We start from the raw sequence: 13578 nt of genomic DNA, 5'->3' as shown, positions 1-13578 counted from the left end.
TTATATCATCCATTTTCCTTTAGAGGGGATAGTGATTATTAATCAATGTTCTTATTAATTACAGTATTTCTTGTCTGGTCTCCCTAGCTAAAAACTTCATGTGGTCGGTTTTATTTTCTGTATTACAGGTGCACTTGCGCAGATGGATTTGAAGGTGAAAACTGCGAAATAAATGTGGATGACTGTGAAGACAATGACTGTGAAAATAATTCTACTTGTGTGGATGGAATTAATAACTATACTTGCCTCTGTCCACCTGAATATACAGGTAAGAGTATAAAGAGCAAGTACAGGTAATTCAAGAATTCCTAATAGAGAAACAGTGATGTTTTTCAGTTTGCAGATGAATTAGTGGTCATTCTACAATTGGCTTAAAGTCAAGTTTCCCTCAATATTTTTCTTCAGTAAGGCTTGTAGTCAAAAGTAGACTTTACACCCATTCATTAATTCCTCTGTTTTGAAATAACAACATTTTGATATTTAAAAGTTCTTTCAAAATGTGTCCCTTACATCTGTTTACCTAAACCAAACAGTCCAGTGAAGAATCCCTCTAGTTGTTGAAATCTGAAAAATATTCTTCTTTTGTCTTACATTGTCCAAGCTGCTACCAGGGCAAAAAAGAATCTATCTGTGCCAGTAGGGAACTGGATTTGGCATCCCTAAATGCTGTCGTGCCCTCCTGTAGAAAGATTAATGCAGATTGTGATGCTTTCTGCTCTAGCACACAAGAAAATAGCATTATTAGAGTGTGTGAAGTTGTTCATTTCTATCAGTTGGCAGCCAGGCCAAAGCATTACCCTTTCTTTCTTTGAAACAGAGGGTCTCTGGCTTATTTTCACAATCTCTGTGAGAATGAAGAACAGTTACAACAGGAACACTGGAGAACGAGAATTAGGATCTATTGTTTCTGTTGATATGTTGTTCAGTTTTTCTAGACATCTATTTTCTGTCAGCTAGTGGACTACTAGAAGAATGCAGAGCTTAAATTCACAAAACCATGATTTGAAATACATGACAAAGAAATGTAAAATCCTCCATAACCTAGGAATTAGATATACCTAGTCATCCTATATAGTAACTATAATTAATCCTATTTTGTCTGTCAGATAAGCTTCTTAATGCCCTCAGGGAACACTAAATTTGAGCTTTGGATGACTGTGAGGAGAGGTGAACTCATGAAGTAATTTCATTTATTGTAAACAAAATTAGCACCTTTTTAATCCAAGGTATTTCCATCATTAGTTCTACAACCTACAGGATTGCTCAAATGATTTAGGGCATTCAAATTTAAAGTCAGTATTTAAATCTTGGAAACCCACAGTGAGTGAAAATGATAGAACACCGGTAAAAGAAATGCAACTTCATAATCTAATATATGTATTTGTGCAGTACTTATTTTGAGTAAATGTTTGGAAGAAATTTCTTCATGCAGAATGAGCCACAATACCTAAAACAACACAGGTTAAAAGGTTAAGTCGACAGAATAAGATACATAAGAACAACTGGGTGGTCCACATCTGGAAAATTAGACATAACCTTCTGCTTAACCATACTCATTTGCCAGGTACTGCTACCTTAATACCTAGAAGCAACGGACAGTTCAAGCCTTAGAAAAAAATAACAGGTAACCGCTTCAATAAGTAGTGGCAGATGTTTGTTATTTCTCGGATAATTAATATTTTAGCTATGTCCGAGTCAAGCTTCAGATTCCTGAGATTCAGTTGCCATCTCCTTTAAAAAGGATTGGATACTCTGCTGTGTAGGATGGTAGAGAGCAAACCAGTCACACGAGCTGAGTTTTCCTGTTTGGTGATTTCATGCTAGGAGGTTTCATGTACTTATTAAATAGCAGACAGTTCATTTGCACGTCCATTTCTCCTCAGCAGTTTCGCAGTTTTTTTGCATATTACCTGCTTCTTCATTTTCGACATCGCTGTAGGTGCATTTGGACTGCTAGGGCCAATAGCTTGTTGTATTCACAATATCCCATGGGAAGGACTGCTTTGCATTAAATATCCATGGAGTGGATACAAAGGCATGTTTATGTGTGCTAGCCTAAAATTTTGATTAAGTGCGCCTCTTGTATTTCTGTAGTATTGTAATTGAAATGTATGTTTTATATTTACAATTGAAACTTCAATAGTAGCATTTCTATATATATGTATGTATATGGTTAGAGCAAAAAGGGAAGCATAAGGATTGGTAAGATATTTAACCTGATGTTTGTATTGCAGTTTTGTTTTTAGTTTAAATAAAAGAAAGTGTATTTTTTAATTTGACTCATCACTGAGGAAGTGGCGATTACTTTTCTTTGAGGAGGCTGCTGTTGCTGTAGAACAGTTTGTGCCTAATTCTGAAGGGAAAATGCTATGAGTTTATATGGCAAGTGTTCTCGTTTCCTAACAGTAATCCTTTTAGAAAAACAGATTTGCTTTTATGGATTTGGTGCCTAGTCATAATTGTTACCGAAATCAGTAAGTCATGTGAATAGGTGAGAATCTTCTCACCAGCTCAAGAATAAATGAAAACAATCTATTGGTAATCAGTACGTTTAGCTGTTCTGTTCTCAAAAACTGTTGAGATTTTACACTATCTCATTAGATTATTTCAACACGTTACCAAAAACAGACACACATGCAAGACCAGAGCCTCATTTCATAGATAAGTTGGACATAAGTTGTAGCAAAATTTCATTTTTTTTCATTCCACAGGATACAGTGCAGAATTCTACAGTACACTGTCTTACAAAGCATCTGAAGATAGACACAAGGTGTGAGATCTTAAGTTAGTTTTAATCCAGATAAATTGTAAGGAGAAAATGTAAAACATCAAGCTGGTCTTTACACCCGTCATCCCTGATCTTTCATAGTAATTAAATAACTTGGAGCGTTAAGAGTTAAACTGACAGTAGTCTGGACACATTGGGATCTAGAAATGGTAGTGTTCAGAATACAAAATAATCTTACAGCTGCCTCTAGTGTATATGCGATACCAAATTATTTATAACATTTTTTTTTCTCTGGCCAATAGCTTGATTTCAAAGATAAGTAACAAAATCCCTGCCAAGTATAGATACAGTGATTTTTCATGAGGAACTTTATAAGCATGTGGATCTTGGTATCTGTTCTAACAGGTTAAAATCAGATTTGCATATTGCTAATGTGGTGTGGTTTTTTGTTTTATTTTGTTTTTATGGAAGGTATTTTTCACTTGATGAATTCCTGTACTAGCTGGGCAAAAATAAACTAACCATCAGGAAAACTGTCTATATACTCAGCAGATTGAAAAATATATGTATTTTTAAATACAAAGGTACTTATCTCTAGCTCAGAAAGTCCCTGGGCTGTAAGGTGCTGGAGGCTTGGACAGTGTATATAACAGAAAAATACCACCATAAACTTGTCCTGTTCTCTTCTAATTTTATTGGCCATGCGTTGAATTGTTTATGTTCAAGATGTCACAGAACATATATACTGGATGTGGAAGTGCACCAGCCCAGAATATTTTTTTTTGAGTGAATGGTTATCTACAAACATGCTTTATATTTCACACAGCATAATATAAGAAAGAAGTCAGCTGGAACCTGTTGGTATGAATTGTAAATCATTCTTATTTAAAGTTTTAATTTTATGTAGAAGGCTTACTGGAATCTCACCTCTGGAAATACATATAAAAAATACAAAAAAAAAAAGTTATAGGGAAAGTTATAATGCAAAACCAAACAGTCACTTTCTCCCTTTTCTAAAAATCTGATGAAAATTGACACATCTCAATTAAGCATTGTTGATTTTAATATATATATATTTATATATATTATATATATATATATAAAAGCCTGTTAGCTTATGTTATTGCTTAAGAATTGGGAATCCATTTTTTCTCTGCCTCAGTTAAGTTTTACAATTGCCTCTACAATTACAGGTGGAAAGACAAAGAAAGGTATTTGCATGATACTGAGAGCTTTCTTAAGATCACAGACTGTAACTGTGAAGTAACAGGAAATAAACGCAATCATCAGACATTCAGACTGCCTGATGAAACCTTGAGAAATAAAACATTTAAAATGCATCACTATGTCCTGCACTCTTTAACTCTGCTATTCTCAAAACATTATCATCTCCTTTATTTTAAACTCAATCTAGTAAACATCAGGTCATTTTATGTACATTCTATAGATTACAGATTATCATTTCTCTTGCTCATTGCCATCAGTCATTAGATCACAGATCTAACTGATCCAAAACTAAAACCTTTCCTATGCCACCAGTGGCATGTACTTCTTACCTTTTCTGTTTGTTTTGCTCTGCTGTAGGTGAGACTCTGAAGCTTGCTTCATTTTGCTAATCAACCTCTCTTGCTGCTATAGTTGTGCATTAGCTTAATGTGCTATGCTGTTGTATTACAATGTAAAAAGTCTTCTTGTCTCTTCTGTCTTTGTCACTGCAAGCTGCTAATCTGAATGAAGTGGAAAAAGGTCAGTTGTCTTTTAAGCCTATTTTCACTTACTTTGTTTTTTCACTTTCCTTTCCTTAAAGGTGCATGGATTTCAGTTCTTAAATAAGATCAAATGAATCGTATATAGGTATTATTTAGAAAGCTCACTGCAAATCCTCAAATCAGGCACCTTGATCTAGCTGTGAATACATGTCAAAAGAGTCTTGTTTAAGCTACAGATCACTGTGCAGGAGTACTTTAATACTACCTTCACTGTCTTTTTTTTTCAGATATGTTAGAAATTTGTGCATCCTGATAGGACTAACAAAAAGGTTTACATGTTGATCTTCTGAAATCTTTAGTCTCATTATTTTTAAAACATACCTTGGTTCCATTCTAATGTATTCTGTATTATATAGCACTGTTTTGCTGTAATTTCTTCATTAGATGATGGTAGTAGAAATTTTTCTGGAGTATAAAATGGCAATCCCCTTGCTTATCATATCTGTGACCTTTTTTTTTTTTTTTTTGCCATAAATATCTAAAATATCTGAAATGAACACATTAAGCTCAGACTATTGTACAGGAAAGGTAATGGTGGAAATATTTATGACACTAACTTTGGATGTTCCTGATCTTTTTAGTTTTAAAAGGTTCTGCCTAACACCTATTTCACTAACAGAGGTAAACCATCTTCTGTACAAGCTGATCTATGCAATCTGAGAACTAACATAATCAGTAACAATATATTTATAAAGTTATATTTATATACTTATAGTTATTTATATTTCTACAACTAACTTTATAGTTTTGAAAGCAAATGAGTCAAGTCATCTTGTAGTGTATTTGCTATCAAGTTAATTTGATAAACCTATTTTGCTGTCTGTAAAACAATATAATATTTCACTAGCAATGAAAAATATTTTTCATTAACCGCTAAACAGCATGTTGAGCAAGTCTGCAACTATACCATCAATTTTGATTAATTTAGACATCCGGAGAATTATTCTTACAACTTAAATTCAGAGTCTAAATACCCTTTGCAAATGATGGAGTGAAACAGACTACCAGAAAGTAATTCCAACTGTAGGTGTTCCATGGTTAAGGTTGTATTCAATTTAGACGTGTTCCTCTATTTGCCTTTTACTGTTATTATTTGGACAGAAAAGATAGCTCTCCATTTTTCTTTCCCCCTTGTCACTTCCTAAGTTTTTATGTCTATAGTGTTCTGTTACTGTCCCAGTATGAAACTGTTTGATTTTATAAAAAGAGTATTTGACACTAGGAAAACTAGAAAAAGTGAAAGATCAGTTTAGAGAAATATAAAAATTGAGTTCTTTGTTATCCTTGCAAATATATTTGTATGCTTAATAGTAAATCAGCCAAGCAGATTACAATAACTTGTTCAGCATCAGTGATTTATGGATAAAATTTGGTTTGTCACTGATTTCCAGCCGTGTAAACTGAAAAATTTTAGGATTTTCTTTTGTAAATGAAACAAACAAACAAAAACCCAACCTTGTTTTCTATGTCCATGAAAAAATGGCTTTTTAAATGGAATGTAAACTGAAGATGTGACTGTGGAAAGACTCAAGTCCCAATTTCAAGTTGAAACAGATGTTATTTGTGTATAATTAGGCTTGCTGGTATTTTACATGTCTTTAAAATGTGATAAAAGGTAGAAAGGCAATGAATCCTAAACAGAACTGTAGTCATTGTGAATGTATGACACAAGTGTGAACTATAACATGTTAAAATTACTGATTTTATCAAGAATACATTTCTCACAAACAAATTATCAAAGACCCAGGGATATGAACTAAGTTCAGCATCAAAGTTAAGCAGGTGTGTGTGATAAATGCTTGTATTTTCTTGCCAGCTGAACATGAAAGTCAATTATCAGTCTATAGCTTGCTTGAAGTATCAGTCAGTTTTATCATGGCATACATCTTTTGAATTGTGACAGTTGTAGGAAGAAAGGATAATTTTAAGTAATCATCTCAGTTTAGGCAAGCCCAAGACACAGATGTAAATTCTAGTTTCATATCTTTCAAAACTTCATTACGTGGCCTTCTAGCTGCTACAATAAAGGAGTTTTCAATTCAGTTGGTAACCAAATAAGTACCTGCCTAAATTTTAAGCATGCAAGCAATCAAATGGAAATCATACCATATAAAACTTGATTAAAATTCTAATTATTTTATTAAATCAGGATCATAATCCTCAGTCTTGTAAGAATTACATGTTAACGTTACAACTTCTAAGAATAAAACAATACCTTTGCTACCCTTGCTTTTCATCACTTGTAAAATTTTCTTTCATGAAGATTAGTAGTCAAGCTCGTAATATACAATAGTACAGTCATTTGAAGTATATTAAAGTATTCTAGCTGCATTTTCATGAAGGGGGAGTATATATCCTTGGAAATCTAAGCCACTTGCTACTAGTTTGATCACTGTCATTAGGGATTCTAGTCTATGATCATAGAATCACAGAATGCTAGGGAATGGAAGGGACCTTGAAAGATCATCTAGTCCAATCCCCCTGCTGGAGCAGATGATCCATCGTTCTGTTTTCCTTAAGTGTCTTAAAGCTTATCTGCCTAAAGTTACTTTTTTTTTTTTTTCTGCCAAACAGCATACATACAAAATAATTTAAAATGTTAGACTAAATAAGTCCCATCTTGCAGATCTACAAGCATGAGACATAGCTGAACAGAGGTAAGCAATGGTAAAAGACGGGAAAAGTCTAGCAATGAATCACATTTAGAATTTTACTTTAAAATTAAGTTCCAAAAATATTTTCCAATTCCAAAAAAATATATAAATTAAATATTATAAACTGCATCCTTCTGTAACTGTGAAAAAAAATAAGCTACATTATCCCTTGTAGAGTAGATGTTTTTGTCTTTTGTGAATAGTGAGCTCAGTACTTAAATACTTTGTTGTCTACTGTTTGTCAAATTCAAGACTTCATAAAAATGCAGCAATTTCTGTATATATTTTGTTAAGTAGCACTAAAGTTTCCTAACCATTCCCACAGTCTGTTGACTATTTCAGTCAGAAGTAATTAACAGAGACACCAAATCAAACACTCCGACTATAATACCTAGCTTATAAAACAGACTGCAGAAGTTAACTCACAATTTATGGCAGTCAAGTTCAGAAGCTGGAACAGATAAATATGTACACATAGAAAATCCTGCTGTACTAGTAATTACCCATAATTCTGCAGTATGTATTTGCTATTTTAGTTTTGGAGCAATTAATAAGTATTCTAGCAAAAAACTGATTATGATGATTAAAATTGACCATTCTTTCTTTTGAATCATTTCTCTAATTTATATTCTAATATCATACTCAGTTTTGCTAATACACTGATGATTTTATGCTTGTTTCTTCAGTAAGCTTGTCAGTAATTTTCAGTGTGCTGTAATATTCAGCAGCCCATGTTCATTTGTCTTAGCGCTCTTCTCTTCATTCAGAAATATACTGGGTCACATTCCTTTATATAACTATATTTTAAATTTATTGTCCAATTAGAAAAATAGCAATGATGTAAATCATTTTTCATATCATTGCATTGTTCTTTATCATTTGTTGTACTATGTGTCTTTATATATTGGAAAATCCAAAGTGGTTTTTTTTTTCTATGATTTATAATGTCATCAAATCATAACAGTGTATTAACATACACAGAGGAAACAAAAACTGACCTGTGAATCTAGCAACTTATATCTTTGGTTAGGTAATCAAGGGTTGCACACAACTAGTTATCAATATTTAATAGTGCTGTCTGACTGTTTATATCTGAAACATCATCTATATCTAGTGGTAAAATCTCAGCAAATATTCCAGTTTTGATGTTGGAGGGTTGCCTTCATTCAGACTATGTTGATCACACAGAGTTCCACTGGTTTTAGTGCTACTACGTACCAGAAACCAGACTCCATAGTTTTTAAGATGTCTCATGAAAACAGAACAGTTTCTAATTAAATTTTGGAACTTTTTCATTGATTTTTTGACACTTTATGTACTGCTTATTTTTAAACAAACTAGTCTGTTGCTTTTTTTTTCTGTGTACAATAATGTTCCCATTGTCATCTTCAAAAACATGGTTACTTAGCCAAGCTCAGTTACAACAGCCTTAGTATTGTTATATGATGAGTAAAAGAAGGTACAGACACAGTGGTAGTAAGCTTCCTTGAACTGAGACATTTTTTCACAATTGTTTTACATTATTTTGTAGAATGGTTTTAAAAACATTCCATGTTTTTTAAAATCAGAGAACTCTCTAACATTTCCTTCCAGTAAAGTCAAGAAGCATAACTAGATAAATCTGATATTTCCTTCAGTGAGCTTTTCACTTTCATCACTCTTTTCATTTCAACAAAATTATTTTCTCCCTTTCACCATTGTCTCAGTTAAATTCTGAATAACGCATTGGTTATTCAATATGCTAAAAGAGATGTTACTTTACGAGGAAGCTATTATTTAGTGATTCAGATTCGGTGTCATGTATTTCTACTTACTTTTTCTATTTACTTTTCCTCAAACAGTTATGTTTTCATTATGGAAAAGCTCCACTCAGAAGATAAATCTGTTAACAGTACAAATTAAGAACTAGTGGTTTTTTTGGGGGGGGAGGGGCGGGGGGGGGGGAGTGTTCTTCTTATATTCTCATTGAGAAGTTCAGTATCTGATGTAAATTCTTTGGATTCCATCTTAATTTTTTTTTCTTTTTATTGATTCTGTGTGCAAGTCTGTCATGAATTCTTCTGTTTCTTTATAATGAAAGAGTTTGTACTTCCTGTAAAATTGACCTTTTTGTTCATAGGGCTTTGAACATTCTCCTTTCACTACAACTTCACTGCATGGAACACCATGTTTATCATGTCCTTTCGTTGGTTCCAGTTTCCTTTCATACGCTGGTTGCTAACTGTTTAATTGAAAGCTCCCTGCGGTTATATGATTCTGGTTTATTTCACACTATGTACAATTTCCAAATGCAGAGATACTTTCCTTCCTTTTACTCTATCACAGCACATAAAGCCCTGTCTTTTTAAGACAAGTGTTGTTTTTTTAATCTTCCTTTATATTGTGGAAAGTTTCCACAGAGTACTCAAATCAAAATCTGACCATAATTTCAAAAGCATCTGTTGATACTTTCAAACCATTTGGCTGCAGTAGGTCTGGTGGTATAACATTGATTTTACAGTTTGAATTGGATACTTTTCAAAACTGTAAGCATTTTTAAATCCTAAATGTCTAGTTTTACTCTTAGCCTATATGCAGGATTCCCAGCTATGACTTGGGAATTAAGACTTTTCAAGCATCCCTGAACATTTCGTGAGGTAATTCAACTTTCACTGTAGTTCTGAAGACATTAACACCATCAACTCATGACTACTAAAATGCAGTGTACTCTAAGAAATTGTTATTTTATAAGTACCTGGATAAAAAATAAAAAATGGACATGCTTAGACACTGCTCACTTAGAAGTCTTCAAGAAACTTCAGAAGTCTATAGTAATCTAAGCCATGGCCCAGTTTCTCTTCTGTACCAAAATCAATGCCAGTTCAGTGAAGTTGACAGTAGATTGCTTGCTTCTATAACACCAGTCTTAATTCGTCTTCTGAAAAAGTATTATTTTTTTTTCCACTGACCTCTTATTGTGCCTACAGAGACAGGAAACCTACAGCCCTGCTGGAAAGATAGGCCCAATGTGTCATATTGGAAGGTCTGTGGTATACTGTTAGGATTAATAATCTTGGGAATGTTTAGAAAGTTTTTTTGTCCTAGTCTTATAAGTACTGAACAAACTAACTTTTTTATTATTTGTAATTGAGTTGTCGTATATATGTGTGTGCACATATCTTTATGCATACATATACATTTCTAATCCATAAAAATACATATAAACTAAGTTAAAAAAAAAGAGTGCTTTTTGCTTGTTCCTCTGCATGTTCTTGAAAATCTGAATTCTCTATTCAATATTCAACAATATCTCACTCTGAAATATTGATGCCCTTTAAATGGCTTTTAGCCATTGCAACAAGTTCTACAAATTGACTAAAGACTATGTGACGAATTACTTCAAACAAACCCTTTGAACAGAGAAGCGGATCTGGTTTTTGTTTGATATATCATGGGATGCTAAGAATCCCCGGTATTTCAGGATTCTTTGTGCACTGACCTAGCCATAACGGTTTCACGCTTCAAGACTAGTAAGTCCATAGAGAGTTTGAAGAGGCTTTGAGGATAGAATTTAAATCCTGTGTATTAGTCATCTTCAGTGGCCTGTATTTGATCTTCATTCAGTTTCCTAAATATATTGACTATCACATTGTTATTGACAGCTTTCCTGAGGTCTGTTAAATAGCCTGTGCTTGAACACTATTGTCTTGTGTTAATTCAAAGCTTATTTGGTTTTGTATGGGAAATGCTCTACTTGCAAATCGGTAAGGTGCTATATTTGTTTTTTTGTTTTTTTTTTTTTTTTTCTTTTAATCTTTGTGTGGAACCAGTGGAGCCAGTCTGGATCTTTTTTTTGTTTTGTTTTTGTTTTCCCCTGCTGGATGGCTGTGATGCACTTTTCTAGCTGTTTTTCTTTTTTTATCCATGTTCAAGGTTATAGTGAGGTTCCATGCATTATAAAACTTTAACATATATATTACTAATGTGTTTTTATGCAGCACAACCATCTTGGCTCTTGTTCAGTTTTGCCTTTTTCTCTGACATTGCTGCTAATGGGGACTGTTCCTCAACTCTAAATTTTATTTGTTTTTCTACTGTTTGAAATAAATTTTACATATCCTAAGAAATAAGTTCTGGAAATAATATGTGAGGTCTTGAGTAGTCATGATAGTATGTAGTCTTAAACAATGGTAAGTATGCTTGCTGTGGAAATGACAGCTTTCTAAGGAGGAATTGTTGAAGCTGCCCCTCCCCACACCCCAACCCCAGAAGAAAAAAAAAAAAAAACAAGACAAATAGACATTTAACCATCTACTGTTGCTTTCAGTTTATTATTACGTGTACTTCTGTAATGCCAGAGAAGCCCATGTAAGACAGAGAGTAGTTTCTGTGTTGTGCTAAGCACTCTGAGAACTTGACAAGGAGCACTTTAAGATGTCAGAAACCTTATTGCTTAATGACAGTAGTAGCTGATGAGCTTGTTCATAAACATATACGTGCATATGTGTTTTGGAAGATACCTTAATTCATATTCCTGCTCTAGAACTCCATTTTGATGTTATTATCCTGTACCTTTCTGCCTTTTTCCAATCCACCTGTTGGTGATTCTACCCAAGATGTGTCCCTAAATGGTCTGCCTTTCTTCTTTCCCCCACTGTACTCATGATGATGCTGTCCTCATCCTCAGTACTGTGCTGCCTTCCAGCAGATATTGACTGCTCATTCAGGCTCTTTTCATTGGTGGCCAGTGTCCAGACAAGAGGCAATGGGCACAAACTGGAACACGGGAGTTTCTATCTAAACATCAGGTTGCACTTCTGTGCTGCGCAGGTGACAGAGCCCTGGCACAGGTTGCCCAAAGAGGCTGTGGAGTCTCCTCTTTGGAGATCTTCAGAAGCTGCCTGAACATGGTTCTGGGCAGCCTGCTTTGGATGGCTGTGCTTGAGCAGAGGGTTGGGGCAGGCGGCCTTAAACATGCTGTGATCTAGCTACACTGCTGGCCAGCACCACACTTAGCTGAGTAAAACTGAGGGATACTAAGTACTGTTCTTCCTGAATTAAAGTTTGACTTGAGCACTGAAGACATCTGCTGTCTTCTGCTCTTTTCTTCCTCATTTTGGTGCACAGTTCAATTTCTCTACTCACTTGACAAATAACAAGGAGCAACCCTACTCCTTCCATAGTTTTAGGTCCCAATAGATCGAGTCTCTAAATTCATCAGGTATAGGGTTTAAAATACATATATTCTTCTTATGGATGCTAGAATAATTATACTTCTTTTACAAACCAGTGATAAAATTTGTGAGGACACTATTCATGGTATCTTCTGATTAGTTAGGGAACAAGACATTAGTTGATCTGTTTACATACATATAAGTGTTTACTTTTCAAAAAGTTGCAATGAGATCCTATTTTAACCATATTAAAATATTTTATAGATTATCCAGCCCATGTTAAGCTTCTAACAGCAGGGAATTATTTTTCTTTTCTTTTCACAGAACAGGTATATTATGACATATTATGACAACAGATAATTGTGGTATATTGGATTGTCAATTAGGAAAAAGTAGAAAGCAAGTTTTCATTGTTGGGTAATTGGAATTATATTGTCAGACAGTAATATTAACAGGTGTTTTTTCAGGGAACACATTACTTATAGTACAAATCTGAATATTTCTGTGTGAAATGTATTCATTATATCATGAGGTATGTATTTTTTTAGTGTTAACAAAAAAAAATCATAGCAGTTACTTTTAAAATACAGTTATTTTCAGGTCACTGTGGTGTTTTCACTGAGTTGACAACATACATTACATTTCAGGTGAGCTCTGTGAGGAGAAACTAGATTTCTGTGCTCAAAACCTGAATCCTTGCCAACATGACTCAAAGTGTATATTGACACCCAAAGGTTACAAGTAAGTTTAAAATATTGTCACGATCTATCTGAGTCTAAATTTCTATTTATTTATCCTGTTCAACTTCTTTTCTTTTATTGGAAGTACATTCTATTCTCAAAATACTGGTTTCAACTATCATCAAATATTGTGGTAGTATAGACCCATTTATTTTCAGGTAGATCTACATTATTATCTTAAATATGTTTTCTGAATTAAAAGATCCTTAACAGTTCTAATTTCCGTGAGAATTTAAAGAGGAACAAAATATAGAGCGGTTAGTCTATGTAAGTGTCTATACAAACCTTTGTAGTAGCTTAGCCAGTAGGAAAATAATTATGTTTATCTGAAGTGGAATTATTATTTTGCTTTCTGAGAATTAATTGTGAAAGAGGTTATTAGGAAGGCACAGTGAAAGGTATAAAACAAAGTTAATTCCCAAGAAAACTAATCTGTAATTATACCATATCCCTTATAATTAATTAGTACACACACTTTAAAGTGTTTTTAATAGGCTTTGGGTTAATAAATTTAGGAAACCTGCAGCTTTCGCA

At 33.7% G+C, this 13578-nt stretch overlaps 1 protein-coding gene across 11 annotated transcripts in view; it reads left to right on the top strand.

Annotated features, from left to right (window-relative positions):
* SLIT2 (slit guidance ligand 2) overlaps positions 1-13578 on the top strand; it is a 263097-nt gene that overhangs the window by 228395 nt on the left and 21124 nt on the right. For 6 of the 11 annotated variants that reach the window (XM_083833918.1, XM_083833911.1, XM_083833914.1 and 3 more), the window contains 3 exons: positions 129-268; positions 4448-4474; positions 12952-13045. In XM_083833918.1, the coding sequence (XP_083690044.1) occupies positions 129-268; positions 4448-4474; positions 12952-13045 (261 nt within the window). The remainder of the gene's footprint in view (positions 1-128; positions 269-4447; positions 4475-12951; positions 13046-13578) is intronic. The other 5 variants (XM_083833919.1, XM_083833915.1, XM_083833912.1 and 2 more) reach the window with 1 other exon arrangement.

The sequence above is a fragment of the Anser anser genome (assembly GCF_964211835.1).
Source record: "Anser anser genome assembly, chromosome: 4".
Classification (NCBI taxonomy): Eukaryota; Metazoa; Chordata; class Aves; order Anseriformes; family Anatidae; genus Anser; species Anser anser.
This window is presented reverse-complemented; position numbering and strand designations above follow the sequence as displayed.